Below are 19,119 nucleotides of genomic sequence, written 5' to 3'. Positions count from 1 at the left end.
TGATATTATTTACCTGAGAGTAGCTAAACATATTGGAGACAAAAATAAAACAATGGGGTTAGACCTTACACCTAATGACTGTGACAAAATGGCTGTGTGGATTACAACAACTCACAAATGAACTAGCCTGTGGCAAAAGCAGTTCTGCAGCTTCAGTAGCAACTAGTTCAGCGTGATGTGGAATGCAGTGGTACCCACATAGCCATGGTACACTGGAATAAATCCTTCTCATTTATATCTGACAAAATATAGTGTCCCAGTTTTACCTTGTGCCTCTCTGAATTGAATGCAAGGGGCCTGCTTTGAGGAACGACATCATCCAAAGGTTGAGCTAGTAATACTTCTTGGTGGTCTTTTGACTGAGGTGAAGGTTGAAAGGAAGAGATGACCCGCCATTCCTTATCAGCCTGCAGAGATAAGGAAAAGAAAGAATATATTCAGTATACTCTTCAGGCATTGATCTTCAGGAAGGATTGTAAGGAGTGCAGGTGGGTGCTATGCATTACAATCAACTCTTCATAACAACCGTCTGCCATGCTTTTTCTCCACTTCCACTGATCACAATCAGTTCTACTCTACTACATGAATAGAACCAAAAATCAAGGAAGTGCTGTTGCTTGAAATCTGTAAAAAAAAAATCGGAATCACCTCTTTCTGCTGCTCTTGCTCAGTAGTTCACGAGACAGAAACATTCATAGTTTCAGGCTGATGTCCTTACAACAGGGTTCCCCAACCTTTTTTGCACCGTGGACCGGTTTAATATTGACAATATTCTTGCGGACCCGCCAACCGGGGGGGGGGGGGGGGATGTTAATCACGACCGGAGTATAGGTGATAAGTCAACTATAAGTCACTTATAAGTGGCTAATACACTCAATTTCATTTCTAAAAGGGTTTATCTAACACATTTAATATTAAACACACAGCGCACATTTTCCTCACATGAATATTGATAAGTTAATTATAAGTCAATAGCATCGTAACATTTTAAGTAACATTTGGATATTAAACACACAGTGCACATTTTCCTCATATGAACATATAAAGTCATTGCAACACACCAATATCGCTGAATCAGTGGGTGCCCTGGGCTTGTTTTCCTGCAACAAAACGGTCCCATCCAGGTGTGATGGGAGACAGTGATACTCGAAGGGGGTTCCTTATGTCCAGTCTATTCCGCAATTTAGTTTTCGTTGTATTCATTGCAAAAAAACACCGCTTCGCAGCGATATAATGTTGGAAATGGAAGCAACGTTTTCAGTGCTTTTGTGGCTATCTCAGGATATTCAGCCTTGACTTTGATCCAGAATGCCGGCAGAGATGTTATGTCAAACATACTTTTCAGCCCACCGTTAATTGCAAGCTCGAGGAGTTGATCTTTTTCCTGCGTTGACATGGATGATTCACTGGGGACATTCACAAATGGGTCACGGACCCATTCCTTTGCACGTCTTGAGTCACTGATGACCTTGTGTGCGTTCAAGTTCAACAGTGCGTGACAGGGATTGAGGAAAGGTGCAGCTGACTCATATCGCCAAATCCTATCATTTCCTCCCACATGCACCACCACTGCCTTACAACACTATTATGATGAATAGGTACAGAAGCCCAGGCTTTGAAGCTTGTTCTTTGGCACTGATGGGATGATGGCATTGAACCCCAAGCTGCAATTAATATGTAGTAGCATACCACAGGTATTACAGATGTCTTGGAGGTCCAAGATCAAGTGGAAAGCTGGTAAGTTTACATCTACAATAGACCTGCTGTAGCAGTAGGCATATCACAGTGAGTCCAGGTCCTCACTCAGGCAGGAGTTAGTTCTAGCCATGATGAACCTCTCAAACCACTTCATCACAGTGGATGTGAGTGCTACTGGGCAACAGTCGTTGAGGAAGCTCACACTGCTCTTCTTGGGCACCGTATGATAGATGCCCCTTTGAAGCTTTTGGGAATCTCCAACTACAGTAGTGAGAGGTTGAAGATGGGCTTGAACGCTCCAGTCAGTTGATCAGCACAGGTTTTCAGTACATTCTTCAGGAGCGTGAATGCCGGGACCTGTGAGCTTCAATGCAGAGATTCGTTTTGCCAGATGCTGTGGAGATCCGCATGAGTGTAGTTTTAGTCTCTCTTTCAACACATGCATAAAATGCCTTGAGTTTGAGGAATGAAGCACCACAGCCATTTATCTTCAGTTACGCCTTATAGGAGGTAACAGCCATAAGGTAAATGCCATAGCTGCTGTGCACTCCGTTGCGTCTCTTACCTCAAAACAGCTACAACTTCGTAACAACAACCTCTTTCTCAATGTTATCAAGACCAAGGAGCTGATTATTGACCAGGAGATTGCAACCAGAGGTGCATGAGTCAATTCTCATTGGAAGATCAGAGGTGGAGAGGGTTAGCCACTTTATATTCTTTGGTGTTATTAATGCTCTTGAATGGAAAATCCTGCAAAAAGTGGTGGATAGAGCCCAGTCCATCATGGGTAAGGCCTTCCCAACCATTGAGCACATCTACGTGAAACACAGTCACAGGAAAGCAGCATCCATCACCAGGGACCTCACCACCAGGACATGCTGTCTTCTCACTGCTGCCATCAGGAAACGGGTAAAGGAGTTTCAGGACTCACACCACCAGGTTCAGGAACAGTTACTACCCCTCAACCATCAGACCCTTGAACCAAAGGGAATAACTTCACTCAGTTTCACTTGCCTCACTAGTGAAATGTTCACACAACCATTGGACTCACTTTCAAGGACTCTTCATCTCATATTCTCAATATTTATTGCTAATTTAGATTATGAAGACACGCAGTCCTCTTTTATTGTCATTTAGTAATGCATGCATTAAGAAATGATACAATATTTCCTCCAGTGTGATATCACAAAAACACAGGACAGATCAAGACTGAAAAAAACTAACAAAACCACATAATTATAACATATAGTTACAACAGTGCAACAATACCATAACTTGATGAAGAAGTCCATGAGCACAGTAAAAGTTCAACGTCTCTCAAATGTCCCACATCTCACGCAGACGGGAGAAGGAAGAAAAACTCTCCCTGCCATACCGACCACGGTCCAACTCTTAGTCATCCCAAAACTTTGAGCTCTGATCAGCTCTCCGACACCGAGTACTGAGCGCCATCTCTATCCGAATGATTCGACCTCCTTCTCGGTCGCCAACAGCAGGCAAAGCCGGGGATTTTGAGGCCTTCCCTCCGAAAGATTCCCGACCGTGCAGTAACGACAGCAGCGAACAAGTGTTTCAGAAAATTTTCCAGATGTTCCTCTGTGCTTTCACGTCCCTCTACATTAAATCAGAATTGTCCACGGCCCCTATTTAACGGATACGATATCATTTTTCACCAGAGGGCTGCGCACGCGCTCTCCTCCTGCTTTCTTCCTTTTGTATTTGCACAGTTTGTTGTCTGGTTGAATGACCTTTGTGCGGTCTTTCATTGATTCTATTATGGTTATTATCCTATAGATTTACAGAGAATGCCCTCAAAAATATGAGGTGAAACCTAACAGCAGAAATGGCTGTGATGCTTCACACCTAGAAGAGCTCAAAGCCTTTTGTGAATGCTTTGAAAGGGAGAATAACAATATGCCTGCACAGATTGCCACAGTATCTGGTGACTCTATATTCTGTCTCAAAGGCTGAGGTCAGGACATCCTTCAGGAGGGTGAACCTGCACAAGATATTAGGTCCCAACGGTGTACCTGGCAAGGTATTGAAAATGGTGTACTGGCTGGAGGGTTTCTTCACTCTCGCTGCCGCAGCTGGTGGGTCCCACGTGCTTCAAAAGGGCATCACTCATACTGCTGCCCGTGAGAGCAGGGTTAGTTGCCACAAAGACTATCACCCGGTAGCACTCACATTTACTATGTTGAAGTGCTTTGAGAGGTTGGTCATGGCTAGAATTAACTCCTGCCTGAGCAAGGAACTGGACCTGCTTAAACCTGCCTAATGCCACAACAAGTCTACAGCAGATACAATCGCACTGACTCTCCACTCAACTTTGGAGTACCTGGACAACAGCAATACATAAATCAGGCTGTTAAATTTATTGACTACAGTTTGGTATTCGACACAATCATTCCCTCACTACTAACAAACCAGCTGAGCCTCTGTATCTTCCTCTCCTTGACATACCTCATCAGGACAGTGTGTTTAGTCTGATGAGTTATCCCAATTTCCCTTTGTGAAGAAGAGAACAACAGTAATTATGCACCGTCCTCTGGGACATCATCCGTGGCTACAGAGGGTCCAAATGTCTTGGTCAAGCCAGCAGCAATCTCATTTCATGCCTCTCTCAATAACCTGGGGTATTTCCCATCAGGCCCTGGGGACTTAACCACCTTAATGTTCTTCAAGAGACTCAACATCACCTCAGAATGCACATTAGCACATTCCAACAGATCACACTACCCTACTCCTCCTTTGGGAAGTAATGATGCAAAGTACTCATTTAAGACCTCAGTTATGTACTACACATTGATGTTCATGTTCCCTCCTTTATTCTTGACTGGTCCTACCCTCGCCCTAGTCATCCTCTCGGTACTTAGGATTCTCTATAATCTTACTTGCCAAGGACCAATCATGGATTCTCCTGACTGTCCTATTTCTCGTCTTGAGTTTTAAGAAACTCTCCTGAATGTACCTAACAAGTTCTACCCAGTCTAACTATCCTGCACCAAGGGGATCCCAGCCTATACTGGAAAAGTTGACTCACACATGACGACAATCTATTTTTGTACCTTTCTTTAATCTGTCAGCAGTCTGTTCCATTAAACAATTATTAAATATTTTAATTGTTAAACAATTGAAATGTCCTGAAATTGAATGCTTTTGTGTCTCCTGTTGTCAATTTACATTAATTTATACTTCCAATGCCACAAAAATATTCAAAGTCCTAACATGTTTAAAGATTGGCTGGGAAAATCTTTTCACTGCTTTCATGACTTTCCTATGGATTCACAGCCCAATATGTTCAAGTTTGCATGCAGTACCATCTAATTTTTTAAACAAACCACTGAGTCTTTGTTGCCTTCCATTTTGTGTCAAAAGGAGGTTTAGACATTTGTCACAAGTTTTTCCCTCATGTTCTCTGTATACTCGACCTTTGCACATTATTTGAGCTCTGACTCCAGAGCTTTGGCACCAGTTGGAAACACTTGGTTATGTGCCTGAAAATCTGCATGAAACCAATTTCAATTTTAACAAATTTCAGATTAGGGGCTCTTGAAGTAGTTATTGCGATGTTATTACAGGTCAGGGCGTCAGAGTTCAGAGTTCAATTCTGGTATACTCTGGAAGCAAGTTTGTATGTTCCTTCCCATGCGGGCATGGATTTCCCTTGGGTGCTCCGGTTTCCTCCCACAGTCTAAAGATATGCTCATTAGTTGGTTAATTTGTTATTGTAAATTGTTCCGTGATTAGGCTAGGGCAGGGGTTCCCAACCTGGGGTTCACCGACCCTTTGCTTAATGGTGTTGGTCCATGGCATAAAAAAGGTTGGGAACCCTGGGCTAGGGTGAAGTTGGTGGGTTGCTAGGCAGCACAGCTCAAAGGGCTGGAAGGATCTATTCCATGCTAAATCTCTAACTAAAATAAATAAAAGTCAAAGTGGGGAGACAAATCACTGGGAATTAACTTCCTTTATAACTCAGGCGAGGAAGAGATCAGGAACGGAACTGTAAAATCTACTGAAAAGGTGATTAGCAATATCAAATGAATAAATATCGTTACCTCAGAATCAGTGAAGAAATTATAAAGGAGGACATCGTCAAATTCCAGACCTTTAGCTTCATATATAGTCAGAACAAGTGCAAGACTTAACTCCTCTGGGATTGTATCCTTGGCTGCTTCATTCACAACCAAAATAACCTGCAAGGTATTATTTTTGAAAGTAAAACAAGAATTGCAAGGTTACATGTCAATTGAAATAAAAACTTTTACAACCACACAACCTCAATAATGATCATTTTTCACAACTCACTTCCCTTGGTAGATTCAACCTTTATACTACATACCTGCTTCAAAGCTCAAGAATATACCACGGCAAGGTAGAATATAAATCCAGATAGGGAATCTTTCTCTATTCCTAAACACCAACCACCTCAATCCGCTTAGAGCAAAGATAAAAACAAAGAACACTGGAAATACTCAGCAGGTCAGGTAGTATCTGGGCAGACAGAAAGGACATTGTTCAGAAATGCTGATGGTTTCTATGGATGCTTCCTTACCTGCTGATTATTACCTACCTTACCTGTATTTCAGATCTCTTGACCTGTCAGATTGCAAATGTGTGTCCTTATGATAAATCTAGACAGCAGAATATGTTTGTGAAAATTGCTCCATGCAGCAGCTTGTGTATACCATCAATTGGAACTTGATTGAGATGACTAAGACTATGAGTTTCTGTACGGCCCCTCTTTCAGCTTCTGAACAACAAGATAATTTGACAATTCCAACATATTTGGCTATTTTGTTATTTCTTATTGCTTATACTAATCTACGAGATTTTCCTCCAAGTTATTTATCATAAACAGCTGAGGTCCTAGCACTGATCCATTAGTCAAAGACGGCTAATAGGAATTACACCATTAACCTCCATCTCTGTGGCCAAGCCAGTTTGGAATCCAATCTACCAAGTCACTGGGGATCCCACATGCCTTGATTTTGGACACTGTTGGTTGCATTCATTGCATACAACCATGGCAGCAAGACAACCCATCAATCAACCACAATGAAACCTGGACCATATCATGACACTTCAGTCTCTGGCATGAAAATGAAGAGGAGGCCACCACCAAAATTAAAACTTAAATCTACATTTGCAGTTAGAACTATACACATTGATCCAATTCATATCAAATGGGTTACAAACTCTATTTCATTCTCTACCAAGCTTTCTAATTAATTTTTGGACAACCACAAATACCGAAACTGGCAATACAATTTGATGGCAGTTGCAAGTTATTTACACCAAAGTAAATAAGGCTGAAACTGTCAATTTCTGTGCAAGTTCTACCTGTTTCAACAAGGTCCCATCATTTCCCTCTCCCCATTCTATCAGCAGTTCAAAGAGAACCACTTCCCCTTGCAATTCCCTGGTCCACTCTTCAATCTTCCCATGAAATTAGGAAGTGCAACACCTGCGCTTTCCATTCTTCCCTTTTTATCACTCAGGGACCCATAGTCCTATACAGTTAATTTACATGAGGTTTATAAGACAACAATTTAGGTGACAAGGATGAGGAGGCATCAGGTTGTTTGATCAGTGTGACAGTATGCTAAAACTTCACGGAAAGCACTTTTATTTGGGCAAATGATCAGTTGTAGACCATACACTGAGGATATCTGGGGTAGAGCCGTTCCATGCAATGCTGGTGAAGGGATTGGGAGATTAAAGATTTATTCTGTCAAATTAAACTTTTGATTCTGATTTATCTGCAGGTCTCTCAGTCAATGCTGCAGTATTAACGCAATTAAGCATTTTCAAGGAATTAACATCAGGTGCTTCCCTAAAGATCATGTTGCAGTTGTGATGATGATGTGTGACTAGGAGGTGCCTGAATGAATTTCTGACTAACATGATTTGACTCAGAGCTGATTCAAATTTCTCCTAGTTAAACTAGTTTTCAGTTGAATAGTGGTAAGAAAGTCAAAATTCAGAGCATTTGCTTTGAATAGATAATTTCTGTTACTATTAGAGCTCGTGAAAACATCGTTTTGATTCTTTTTTGGACTCTGTGTCAGGAATATAGAAGACGAATCAAATACTTTCCCATTTGTGAGAATTCCCTTATAATTTTTACAAAAATGAAAATGGCCATTATTTTAAATCATAGCCAATATGATTTATTTTCAATATGCTCACAGAAGCTAGAAGAGATGGCACCAGAGGTTTTCGCAGATCTAGGCAACTTCTTCCAGTTTGTCCATGAAATAGCTTATTCTTCTTTTGTTGTCTCTTTTTTCTTTTCATGGTGGCTGGGGTCTTGTCAGAGCCCATGATCTACAGCTGCAGCTCAAACTATGGTTCTCCATGGGTGTGGGTTCTCGTTCTTGGACTCGCTGTGCGGCCTGGAAGACGAGTGCCTTCGAGGTGCAGCCCACGGACGACCTGGTTCCTCACTGATGTTGCTGACTGAAGAGTCACATAATACCGAAACATTGAGATAGCAGGCGGTGTGCACTGCTGTCGGAAGAAGGGCCCAGCATTCGAGCGATCCTCCCTTTTCCTCTTTTTGATGGTGAGTGAGAGCCTGTTGATTCTTCAGTTGGACGACTCAGAGAAGTGACGCAGAAGATTGTAACAGCAAAATACTAAGCTGCTGGTCTCCCGCTCTTGCTGTTGCAGGAGCACTCTCTCTCTTCCTCACTACTGAGAGAGAGCCTGTCTGAGATACCGAAGTGTTGGGAAGGACTGTAGCTTTTGATGGGACTCTGGATCAAGGTCTCTTGCCAGGCTTTGTGATTGCTTGCATGGTTGGAGGGGAGGTGTTTTGTTTGAACAAGTGGGAGGGGAAGGGTCAATGCGTTTGCTGCTTGTGCATGGGGAGGGAGAGGATGGGTTTTGGGGTTCTGATATTTATTTCATTCATTGGGCATTTTTCTGTTTTGTGTATGTCTGCAAAGAGTGAGAATTTCACACTGTATACATTCTCTGATATTAAATTTAATCATTGATTGGTCAGAATAAACCTGGTGACGTAAAATCCATGCACAGATTAAAGTGCATACCTGATGAGCTCCAAATTCTATTGGCTGGGATTTCCGTTTATTTCCTCGAAGCAAAATAGCCAAGTCACTGACACTGCAGGATTCCAGCAGTGAAGGTTTTGGTCCATCAAAGAGCCCAGTGTCTCTTGGCAAGCGATCAAAGGATTCCGGAAAATAATATTGGAGAAGATCCACCACACCCGAAGCCAAATTCAAAATTCCTAAATTTGTAAAAGGAACTTGCATGAATAGATGCAAAGCACACAAAATTTTACACACATCTCATCACTGCTTTTGCCAGTGTTCTCTAATGGATTGCCAGAAGTGGTTAATTTGGAAACCAGATATAGACTCTTCCATTTTTGTGCAGCCTCATATACAGATAGTATATATACACATACAAATTCTATCCACATTGCTCATTTCTTAACTTAAAATTCTACTTGCGTTAAAAGGGAGATTTTTCATATATTCTTGGTTACAATGGTGGCAGCTGTCATGGTCAGCATTTTTAAAACAACCCCATGATGATCCAAACTTTTAAAGAACTAATAGTATCAGCTTTAAAGTGCACACGCTATTGTAACATAAGAAATACGCCAGCTTGTGCATTATGTCTTAGAAACAGTAATGAGATAAAAAAAATTGCCTAATAATGAACAGTGAAAAACAGTTTGCCAGGACACCTTCAGTACATTTCAGGGCAGAAGTCCAATAAAGACAGACTGTATAGTATTATAGAACATTACAGTGCTGGACAGGCCATTCAGTCCACATTATTGCACACATACAAATGCCAGTTTATGCTAAATGCCCTCCTCCTCCGTATCATCTATATCCCAACACTCATCCCACATTCATGTGTCTGTCCAAGAAACTCTTAAACTCCACTGAACTGCCCGCTTCCACTACTATCCCAATAATCTATTCTAGCCATTTACGACTCTCTGCATAAAATACTTACCCTTTCACATTGCCTTAGCACTTCCCCCTTTTAACCTTAAAAACATGCTGCCTGTTGCATGGTATTTTTACCCTGGGGAAAATTCTGACTATTTACTCTATGTCACTTAATTTAAAAATTCTCTATCAGGTCTTCCCCAAGCCTCTAACCCTACCAGTTACGCAGCCTCTTTCAATGAGCTATGGAGCTGAACCCCAGATCCCTCTGCACCTTAATGCTATTAACTGAAAAATCACTACTAATGATCTCTTGAGCTACCTCTTTTACAACCCTGGGGAGTAGCTCATCTGGTCCAGGTGACTTATCTACCTTCAGACCCTTCAACTTTCCAAGCACCTTCTCCTTTGTAATAGTAGCTGCCCTCTCTTCTGGCATACTGCAGTAATCTTCTATAGTGAAGACTGACACAAAGTATTTATTAAGTTCCTCCAGCATTTCTTTGTCCCCCTTTACTTCAGTGTCATTTTCAGGTGGTCTGATACTCACTCAACCCACTCTTTTACCCTTCATATACCTGAAAAGTCTTTTGCTGTCCTCTGTTGCTATTGGCTGCTTACCTTCATATGTCACCATTCTTCTCCTTTTTTGCTTTTTTTAAAAAAAGTTGCCTTCTGTTGGTTTTTACAAGCTTTCCAATCCTCTAGTTTCCCATTGATTTTTGCTATATTATATGCCCTCTCCTTTACTTTTATGCTGTCTTTGACTTCCTTTATCCACCAGTTTCCTCATCCACCCTTTAGAATACTATTTCTTCTTTAGGATGTATCTATCCTCTGCCTTCTGAATTACTCCCAGAAACTCCAGCCAATGCTGTTATGCCGTCATCCCTGCTAGTGTCCCCTTCCAATCAACTTTGGCCAGCTCTTCTCTTATGCCTGTGCAATACTCTTTATTCCACTGTAACACTGATATATCTCATTTAGGTTCTCTCTCTCAAACTGCAGGGTGAACTCTATCATATCATGATCACTGCCTTCTAAGCATTCTACTCAAATCTGCTTTGATATTTATCAAGATAAGGACCTTGAGGATAGAATCAGAGAGCATGGAAGCAGGCTCTTCATACCAACTGAGCAAGTCCTATCTGCCCACAGAACTTTAAATCTTTCCTATCCGTGTGCTTATCTCAATGCTGATGTGTCCACTTCAACTACTATTTCTGGCAGCTCCCTTTGCTTGAAGAAGCTACCCCTGATGTCCCTTTTAAATCTCTTGTTTCTGATCTTAAATCTATGCTCTCATTATTTCTGCTGTATGCTTGGAGTTTGTGTGTTATTCCTGTGACCATGTGGCTTCCTTTGAATCCCAGGTTATTGAGAAAGACAAAAGATGAGATAGTTGGGGCCTTGGCAGAGATCTTTGTGTCCTCTCTAGCCACAGGCACGGCCCCAGAGGAGTGGCAAGTAGTTAATTTTGTTTCATTATACAAGAAGAGAGAGTAATCCTGGAAACCATAGACCAGTGAACCTCACATCAATAGTAAGGCTACTAATGGAATCATTCTTAGGTGTAGGATTTATGAGCATTTGGAAAATCACAGCCTAATTAATTAGCATGGTTTTGAGTGAGGCAAGTCACATCTTCACTAACTTGCAATATACACAAAATGCTGGAAGAACTCAGCAGGCCAGGCAGCATCTATGGAAAAGAGTACAGTTAACGTTCTGGGCTGAGACTCAGCATTTTGTTGTACGTTGCTTGGACTTCCAGCATCTGTTGTTTTTCTCTTGTTTGTGATTGGATCTTTACTAAATTGACTGGGCTTTTCAAAGAGGTAACAAAGATGATTGATGAAGGTAGAGCTGTGGATGTCATCTACATTGATTTCAGTAAGGCATTTGACTAGGTTCCTCATGGTAGGCTCATCTATAAAATTGATATGCAGTGCACCACTGGTAACTTGGCCTTTTGGACTCAGAATTGGCTTGCGCTTATAAAGCAGAGAGTAGTAGTCAATGGAACCTATTCTGGCTGGAGGTCTGTGACTAGAGGCGTCAGCAAGGATCCATACTGTGACCTCGGGGGGGGGGGGTTGTGTGTGTCTGTGTGCGTGTATATATAAGAAGCTAAAGAATACAGCAATGCATAGATCAGTTGTACATACAGGCAGAGAAATGGTAGATGGCACTTAATCCAGACAAATGTGAGGTGCTGCGCTTCAGGCAAAGCAAATGCAAATGGAGAGTATGCAATTGATAGCAGGATCATTAACAGTGTTATCCCTGAAAGCAACCGCACAGGTTGATATGGTGATAAATGATGCATATGGCCTGCTTGTCTTTGATTGTCAGTGCATTGAGTTCAGGAGTCAGGAAGTTACTGTATGTTGCAACTTCATAAAGCTCTGGTTTGGCTGCAGCTGGAACATTAACATTCAATTCTGGTTGCTCCATTATAGGAAGATGTTCAGACTTCAAAGAGAATGCACAAGAGGTTTACAGCATGCTACCTAGATTAGAGGGCACGTGTTATAGGGAAAGGGAGAGATTGGGAAACTTGGGTTGTTTTCACTGGAGTGGCAAATGCTGAGGGAAGACTTGACAGAGTGTATAAGATAATGACAGTCATAGCTAGAAAGCTGGTATCTTTTCTTCCCCAGGGTAAGAATATCTTTAAGGTGAGAGGGAAAAGTTCAAACCAAATTTGAGGGGCAAGGTATTTTACACCGAGAAGGGAGGATGCCTGGAATGCAGTGCCAGAAATGGTAGTGGAGGCAAGTACGATAGAGGTCTTTAAGAGACTGCTAGATAGACACATGAATGTGCAGAACATGGAGGGATATGGATAATGTACAGTCAGATGAATTAGCATGCATAAGTAATTAATTACTAGTTTAGTTAATTAGTAAGGTACAACATTATTGGCTGAAAGGCCAATTCCTGTGCTGTACTGTTCTATGTTCCATCCTGTATAATCAAATTTCTAACTGTTACAAAGTCAGTCTGCTCCCCTAGCTATAAAATACCACACAGCTATTGCTCTGTTGACCTTCTCCCTCCCTTTCTGCACAGCTGAGCCACCACAATCTTGGTTCCAGCTGTAATATGACAATATGAATGCCCTGATGTACCCAACAAGTTACAGCAACACCACATAGACGAATGGTGACTAGATTTCAATATTATGGCAAGTAGTGTGGAAAGGAACTTACAATAAAACTCCATCCTCTCAGTATTGGGGTAGAAACAAAAATCAGCATTTTTATCCCAAAAGGAACTAAGATTTTATGTGTGTATTTTTAATAATTTAGCAAAAAATTATTTGCATTACCTGAGTGTGACCGGTAGTTCTGATGTAGCTGATATATTTTGCTTGGCACTTTTACATGATACTGTTTCTTATTGCTTTGACTAGAATCACGGGCATAATAAAACAGGGAACGCAGGTCACTAAAGCGGAAAGCCACACCCTTCATAATGCTCTGAGCTGTATCACCAGTAAGGAACATAGAATTTGGGTCATTGATGCACTTCATGAGGGTTGCAAGCTCTGCTTGTGTAAAATCCTGTATTTCATCACCATACAGTTCATGAATGGACCACGGAAGTTCATCTAATTTGGACAGTCGCAAGGAAAGGCTGTACAACAAATCTTCCTCATCAAAGTATCCGTATTGTGATTTTATTTGCTGGTACATCTGAAAGAAGGAATAGATTTCTGTTCTGTCTTCACGGAAGTTTGGTGCTCTTTTTTTCCCCAGGTTAATATACTGTTCTTCTGTTAGACAGCCTTGAGGGCTATTTAAAGCCTCAACAGAACCTTTTAAGAAGGATTTGATCTCCTTCCACACCAAAGCAGGATTAAACTGTGGTTTTCCTTTTACCATTTTGGGCCAAATATCACATGCAAATACTTCATAAGAAACAAAGATACGAGGATCAAATTCTTTGCTGTGATCCTCTACAGCCATTTGTTCATCATCTAGAAACTCTCCTTCATACTCTTCTTCTTCATCCTCACCATGCAAATCTGGTATTGTCATTTCTTCTTGAACAGACCACCCCGCAATGTTCCTTTTTAGACTGCCATCTTCATTCCGAGGGAAAAAGGGTTCTGGCAAGGATGCATCAATCAACAGCAACAATTGTTTAGAGGTCATGAATAGGGGGTAATTCTCATCATTAATATCCTGAAGTCTATAAAATGTGAGATCAGGAGGTTTGAAATGGTTTGTGGCTTTGGTGGATTTGGTAAGCTCAATAAAGTTTTTCAAGACTTCCTGACACAAGACGTGGTTTTTGGTGACAAAAATTTGATGCAAGTGCTCAAGTTGGTTGATACCAGTATCATCTTCTGGCTCATCTTCATGATGATGTGTCAATTCACTGTCACAAGTAGTAAGTGATGCTTCATTCAGATGCAAATCACAATTTTGTGCATTACATTGAAAATCATTCTCCCCATTAGCGCAATCTGATGAGTCAATCACTGCTTCATCCTTTTCACTGTCAACCTGAGATTTCTTCTTAAGCCAAAGCTGTCGCACCAGCAGGGGGCTGCCAACCTCTTCTACCTTCTTCCAGTAGAGCTGAAAATGTTTCCAAAGTCTGTACAGACAGCAAGTGGTCTTCCCAGTTCCACTTCGTCCAATGAGAATGATTGCTTCCAATGGTTTGGGGTCAAGGTCAATTATTGCATACTCCAATTCTCCCACTCTAAAAGGATATTCAACCCTGGATTCCAGATTAGTAATGATATTAAGAGCCATATTAGTACTAAAGCTATGGAACTTCATTATGTTATATTCTGTCTCCACTGCACTGGCAGGTGGGAAGTATTCTGGTAGCTTTTCTTTCAGTTCTTTCCAATTGACATATTCTACAAAGATCAATGGGATCTTCTTTTGGGCATTTAAGTTTGAGGTAAACACAGCTTTGCTTATACCTTTAAGTTTCTTCCGGAGGCTGCAGGCTGCTCCGCGGTTGTATGAACTGGCAATTGCTGTCAAGGCTCGATCAACCTTATTGTGATCCAAGATAATATCCCAGATTCGAATGATCTCACTATATATCCTTCCTGTGACTCGCTCCTGAGGATGGGAAGAAAGCTCTGATTCAAAGATCTTCTCTGGTTTTTCACTGCAGCGGGGTGAAAAGTCCACTGCAAGCTCCCACAGCATTCGTGCCCCTTTGTCAAGTTTGGCTTCGTAAAGTTTGATGGGGCTTTTCAGGTACTTGAGTGGTTTCTGGAGGCTTTGTGTCCATTCTCCATTACCAAGTTGTTGAATCGCTTTTATAGTTTTCGTCTTCATGTGCTGAGGTACATCTCTAGAGCCAAGCTTCTTCAGTACTTCCGATGTGCATTCAATCTCCCACGTCATATTATCAAAATCCAGGTCCTGTAAATTGGTCACTTCTTCTGGTATCAGGTTTTGATGCTCTATATCACCAGCCCCATTCAACATTACAGCTTCAACATTAGCAGCATTTTGATAAAAGTCTGCTTTGAGAACTTCAGACTTAGCCTGAGTTGCGTCACTCAGCTGGCCATCAGAAAGGGGCATTTTTAAAGGGTGTTCTTCTGTTGTTGTCTCAATGACATGAAATTGTTGAATCAATTTTGCAATTTCATTTGCAACAATTTGCTGAGTAGATAAAACATGCTCTTCATTCAATAACTTTAATGATGGTCCTTCTACTGCTTGAGAACTGGCACTATTAAGATCACACTCCTGAGACTGTAGAGCGCATGGTATTTCTGTTGTCTGATGAGAGGGGCACTTAACATGCATTACATTTTTCATACTCTTTGATGTCCGTGCCTTCTGGTTTTGGTCATTTTGTTCTCTTTTCTTTCGATAACGTGATTTCACTTTATTCCACACAATCATCCGCTGGTCATCTTTCTTAATTTTGTAGGAAAATAGCTTCCCATCCTTGTTTTTCACCCTGTCATTGATTTCAAACTTGGTTATCATATCCATTATTTCCTCATGGTTTTTTGAAAAGGGTCTCTGAAACATGATGTGCAACACAGTATTTCCATCCTTATCTTGAGAGCTGGCGTTGAGGTTTGGGAAGCTTGATTCAGAGTTGTAGTTCTCCAACAGATATTTCAATATGTGCAAGCCAAACTCATCTGCAAATAGAACAGAAAATCAAAACTACTTTAAACTTAAATACTGACATAGCCTAGAATGAAGCAGAAGTTTTTAACCACAAAATCTACAACAGTTTCAATACAAGGTATCTGGCCTAAATCCACTCTCCAACTCTTGCTTTGTATAATTAATTTGGTAGAGGTTTCTTGCAGTCTGATGACAATGAAACTGCTAGCATTCCTAATCATTACCCCACGATTTTCAAGTGTGGACTTTCCATGGACGGTAATATGAACTTAGAAATACCTGTTTACCAATTGCCAGAGGTCTAAGATGACGTGCATCTTGTAGAGTTCAGTGTAAATAGGAACTTCAATAAAGCCTACAATTATTCCTCATTCATCATTAAGAATTGTGCCTTTCCTCTTTGATTTGAATAAAAGGAGATAAAAGCTGCAGGTGCCTTCCGTAAGAATCCACTAATTTAAAAGTACTTTTAGACAGATGCTTACACTGCCTTGTAACCTTAAATGTTTCTAAGTATATAACCATATAACAATTTCAGCACGGAAACAGGCCATCTCGGCCCTTCTAGTCCGTGCCGAACTCTTACTCTCACCTAGTCCCACCGACCTGCACTCAGCCCATAACCCTCCATTCCTGTCCTGTCCATATATCTATCCAATTTAACTTTAAACGACAACATCGAACCTGCCTCAACCACTTCTGCTGGAAGCTCGTTCCACACAGCTACCTCTCTCTGAGTAAAGTTCCCCCTCATGTTACCTCTAAACTTTTCCCCATTAACTCTCAACTCATGTCCTCTTGTTTGAATCTCCCTCATTCTCAATGGAAAAAGCCTATCCATGTCAACTCTATCAATCCCCCTCATAATTTTAAATACCTCTACCAAGTCCCCCCCACTCAACCTTCTACTCTCCAAAGAATAAAGACCTAACTTGTTCAACCTTTCTCTGTAACTTAGTAGATGAAACTCAGGCAACATTTTAGTAAACCCCCTCTGTACTCTCTCAATTTTATTGACATCTTTCCTATAATTCGGTGACCAGAACTGTACACAATACTTCAAATTTGGCCTTACCAATGCCTTATACAATTTCAACATGACATCCCAATTCCTATACTCAATGCTCTCAATAAAGGCCAGCATACCAAAAGCTTTCTTCACCACCCTATCCACATGAGATTCCACCTTCAGGGAACTATGCACCATTATTCCTAGATCCCACTGTTCTACTGCATTCTTCAATGCCCTACCATTTACCATGTAAGTCCTATTTTGATTAGTCCTACCAAAATGTAACACCTCACATTTATCAGCATTAAACTCCATCTGCCATCTTTCAGCCCACTCTTCTAACTGGCCTAAATCTCTCTGCAAGCTTTGAAAACCTACCTCATCATCCACAATGCCACCTATCTTAATATTATCTGCATACTTACTAATCCAATTTACCACCCCATCATCCAGATCATTAATATATATTACAAACATTGGACCCAGTACAGATCCCTGAAGCACGCCGCTACACACCGTCCTCTAATCTGACACACAGTTATCCACCACTACTCTCTGGCGTCTCCCATCTAGCCACTGCTGAACCCATTTTACTACTTCCATATTAATGCCTAACGGTTGAACCTTCCTGACTAACCTTCCATGTGGAACCTTGTCAAAGGGCTTACTGAAGTCCATATAGACAACATCCACCGCTTTACCCTCGTCAACTTTCTTAGTACCTCATCAAAAAATTCAGTAAGATTTGTCAAACATGACCTTCCACGCACAAATCAATGTTGACTGTTCCTAATCAGACTCTGTCTATCCAGATAATTATATATACCATCTCTAAGAATACTTTCCATCAATTTACCCACCACTGACGTCAAACTCACAGGCCAATAATTGCTAGGTTTACTCTTAGAACCCTTTTTAAACAATGGAACCACATGAGCAATACGCCAATCCTCCGGCACCATCCCCGTTTCCAATGACATTTGAAATATTTCTGTCAAGAGCCCCTGCTACTTCTACACTAACTTCCCTCAAGGTCCTAAGGAATGTCTTGTCCGGACCCGGAGATTTATCCACTTTTATATTCCTTAAAAGCGCCAGTACTTCCTCTTCTTTAATTGTCATACTTTCCATAACTACCCTTCTTGTTTCCCTTACCTTACACAATATCCTTCTCCTTAGTGAATACTGAAGAAAAGAAATTGTTCAAAATCTCCCCCATCTCTTTTGACTCCGTACATAGCCATCCCCTCTGATTCTCCAAGGGACCAATTTTATCCCTCACTATCCTTTTGCCACTAACATAACTGTAGAAACCCTTTAGATTTATTTTCACCTTACTTGCCAAAGGAGCCTCGTATCTTCTTTTAGCTTTTCTAATTTCTTTAAGATTCTTATTATATTCTTTATATTCCTCGAGTTCCTCATTAACTCCAAGCTGCCTATAATTATTGAAGATCCCTCTCTTTTTCCGAACCAAGTTTCCAATATCCCTTGAAAACCATGGCTCTCTCAAACTTTTAACCTTTCCTTTCAACCTAACAGGAATATAAAGATTCTGAACCCTCAAAATTTCACCTTTAAATGACCTCCATTTCTCTATTACATCCTTCCCATAAAAGAAACTGTCCCAATCCACTCCTTCTAAATCCTTTCGCATCTCCTCAAAGTTAGCCTTTCTCGAATCAAAAATCTCAATCCTAGGTCCAGTCCTATCCTTCTCCATAATTACACTGAAACTAATGGTATTGTGATCACTGGACCCAAAGTGCTCCCCAGCACATACCTCCGTCACCTGCCCTGTCTCATTCCCTAACAGGAGATCCAACACTGCCCCTTTTCTAGTTGGTACTTCTATGTATTGCTCCAAAAAACTATCCTGCACACATCTGACAAACTCCAAACCATCCAGCCCAGTCTATGTGTGGAAAATTAAAATCTCCCACAATCACAACCTTGAGCTTACTACAAATATCTGCTATCTCCTTACAAATTTGCTCCTCCAGTTCTCGGTCCCCATTAGGTGGTCTATAATACACCCCTATAAGCATCACAACACCTTTCCTATTCCACAATTCCACCCAAATCGCCTCCCTAGATGAGTCCACTAATCCCGCCAAAGCAACGCTGTAATATTTTCTCTGCCAAGCAATCTAACACCTCCCTCTCTTGCCCCTCCTATCCTATCACACCTGAAGCAACGAAATCCTGGAATGTTTAGTTGTCAATCACACCCCTACTGCAACCACATTTCACTAATACCTACAACATCATATTTCCAGGTATCAATCCATGCTCTAAGCTCATCCATCTTTCTTACAATGCTCCTAGCATTAAAATAGAT

At 41.1% G+C, this 19,119-nt stretch overlaps 1 protein-coding gene across 3 annotated transcripts in view; it reads right to left on the bottom strand.

Moving 5' to 3' along the window:
• LOC134349943 (TPR and ankyrin repeat-containing protein 1-like) overlaps positions 1 to 19,119 on the bottom strand; it is a 146,887-nt gene that overhangs the window by 50,464 nt on the left and 77,304 nt on the right. For all 3 annotated transcript variants that reach the window (XM_063054909.1, XM_063054905.1, XM_063054898.1), the window contains exons 14-17: positions 12,970 to 15,777; positions 8,757 to 8,956; positions 5,757 to 5,894; positions 267 to 407 (exon numbers count right to left, since the gene is read on the bottom strand). In XM_063054909.1, the coding sequence (XP_062910979.1) occupies positions 267 to 407; positions 5,757 to 5,894; positions 8,757 to 8,956; positions 12,970 to 15,777 (3,287 nt within the window). The remainder of the gene's footprint in view (positions 1 to 266; positions 408 to 5,756; positions 5,895 to 8,756; positions 8,957 to 12,969; positions 15,778 to 19,119) is intronic.

The sequence above is a fragment of the Mobula hypostoma genome, chromosome 1, assembly GCF_963921235.1.
Source record: "Mobula hypostoma chromosome 1, sMobHyp1.1, whole genome shotgun sequence".
Taxonomy (NCBI): Eukaryota; Metazoa; Chordata; class Chondrichthyes; order Myliobatiformes; family Myliobatidae; genus Mobula; species Mobula hypostoma.
This window is presented reverse-complemented; position numbering and strand designations above follow the sequence as displayed.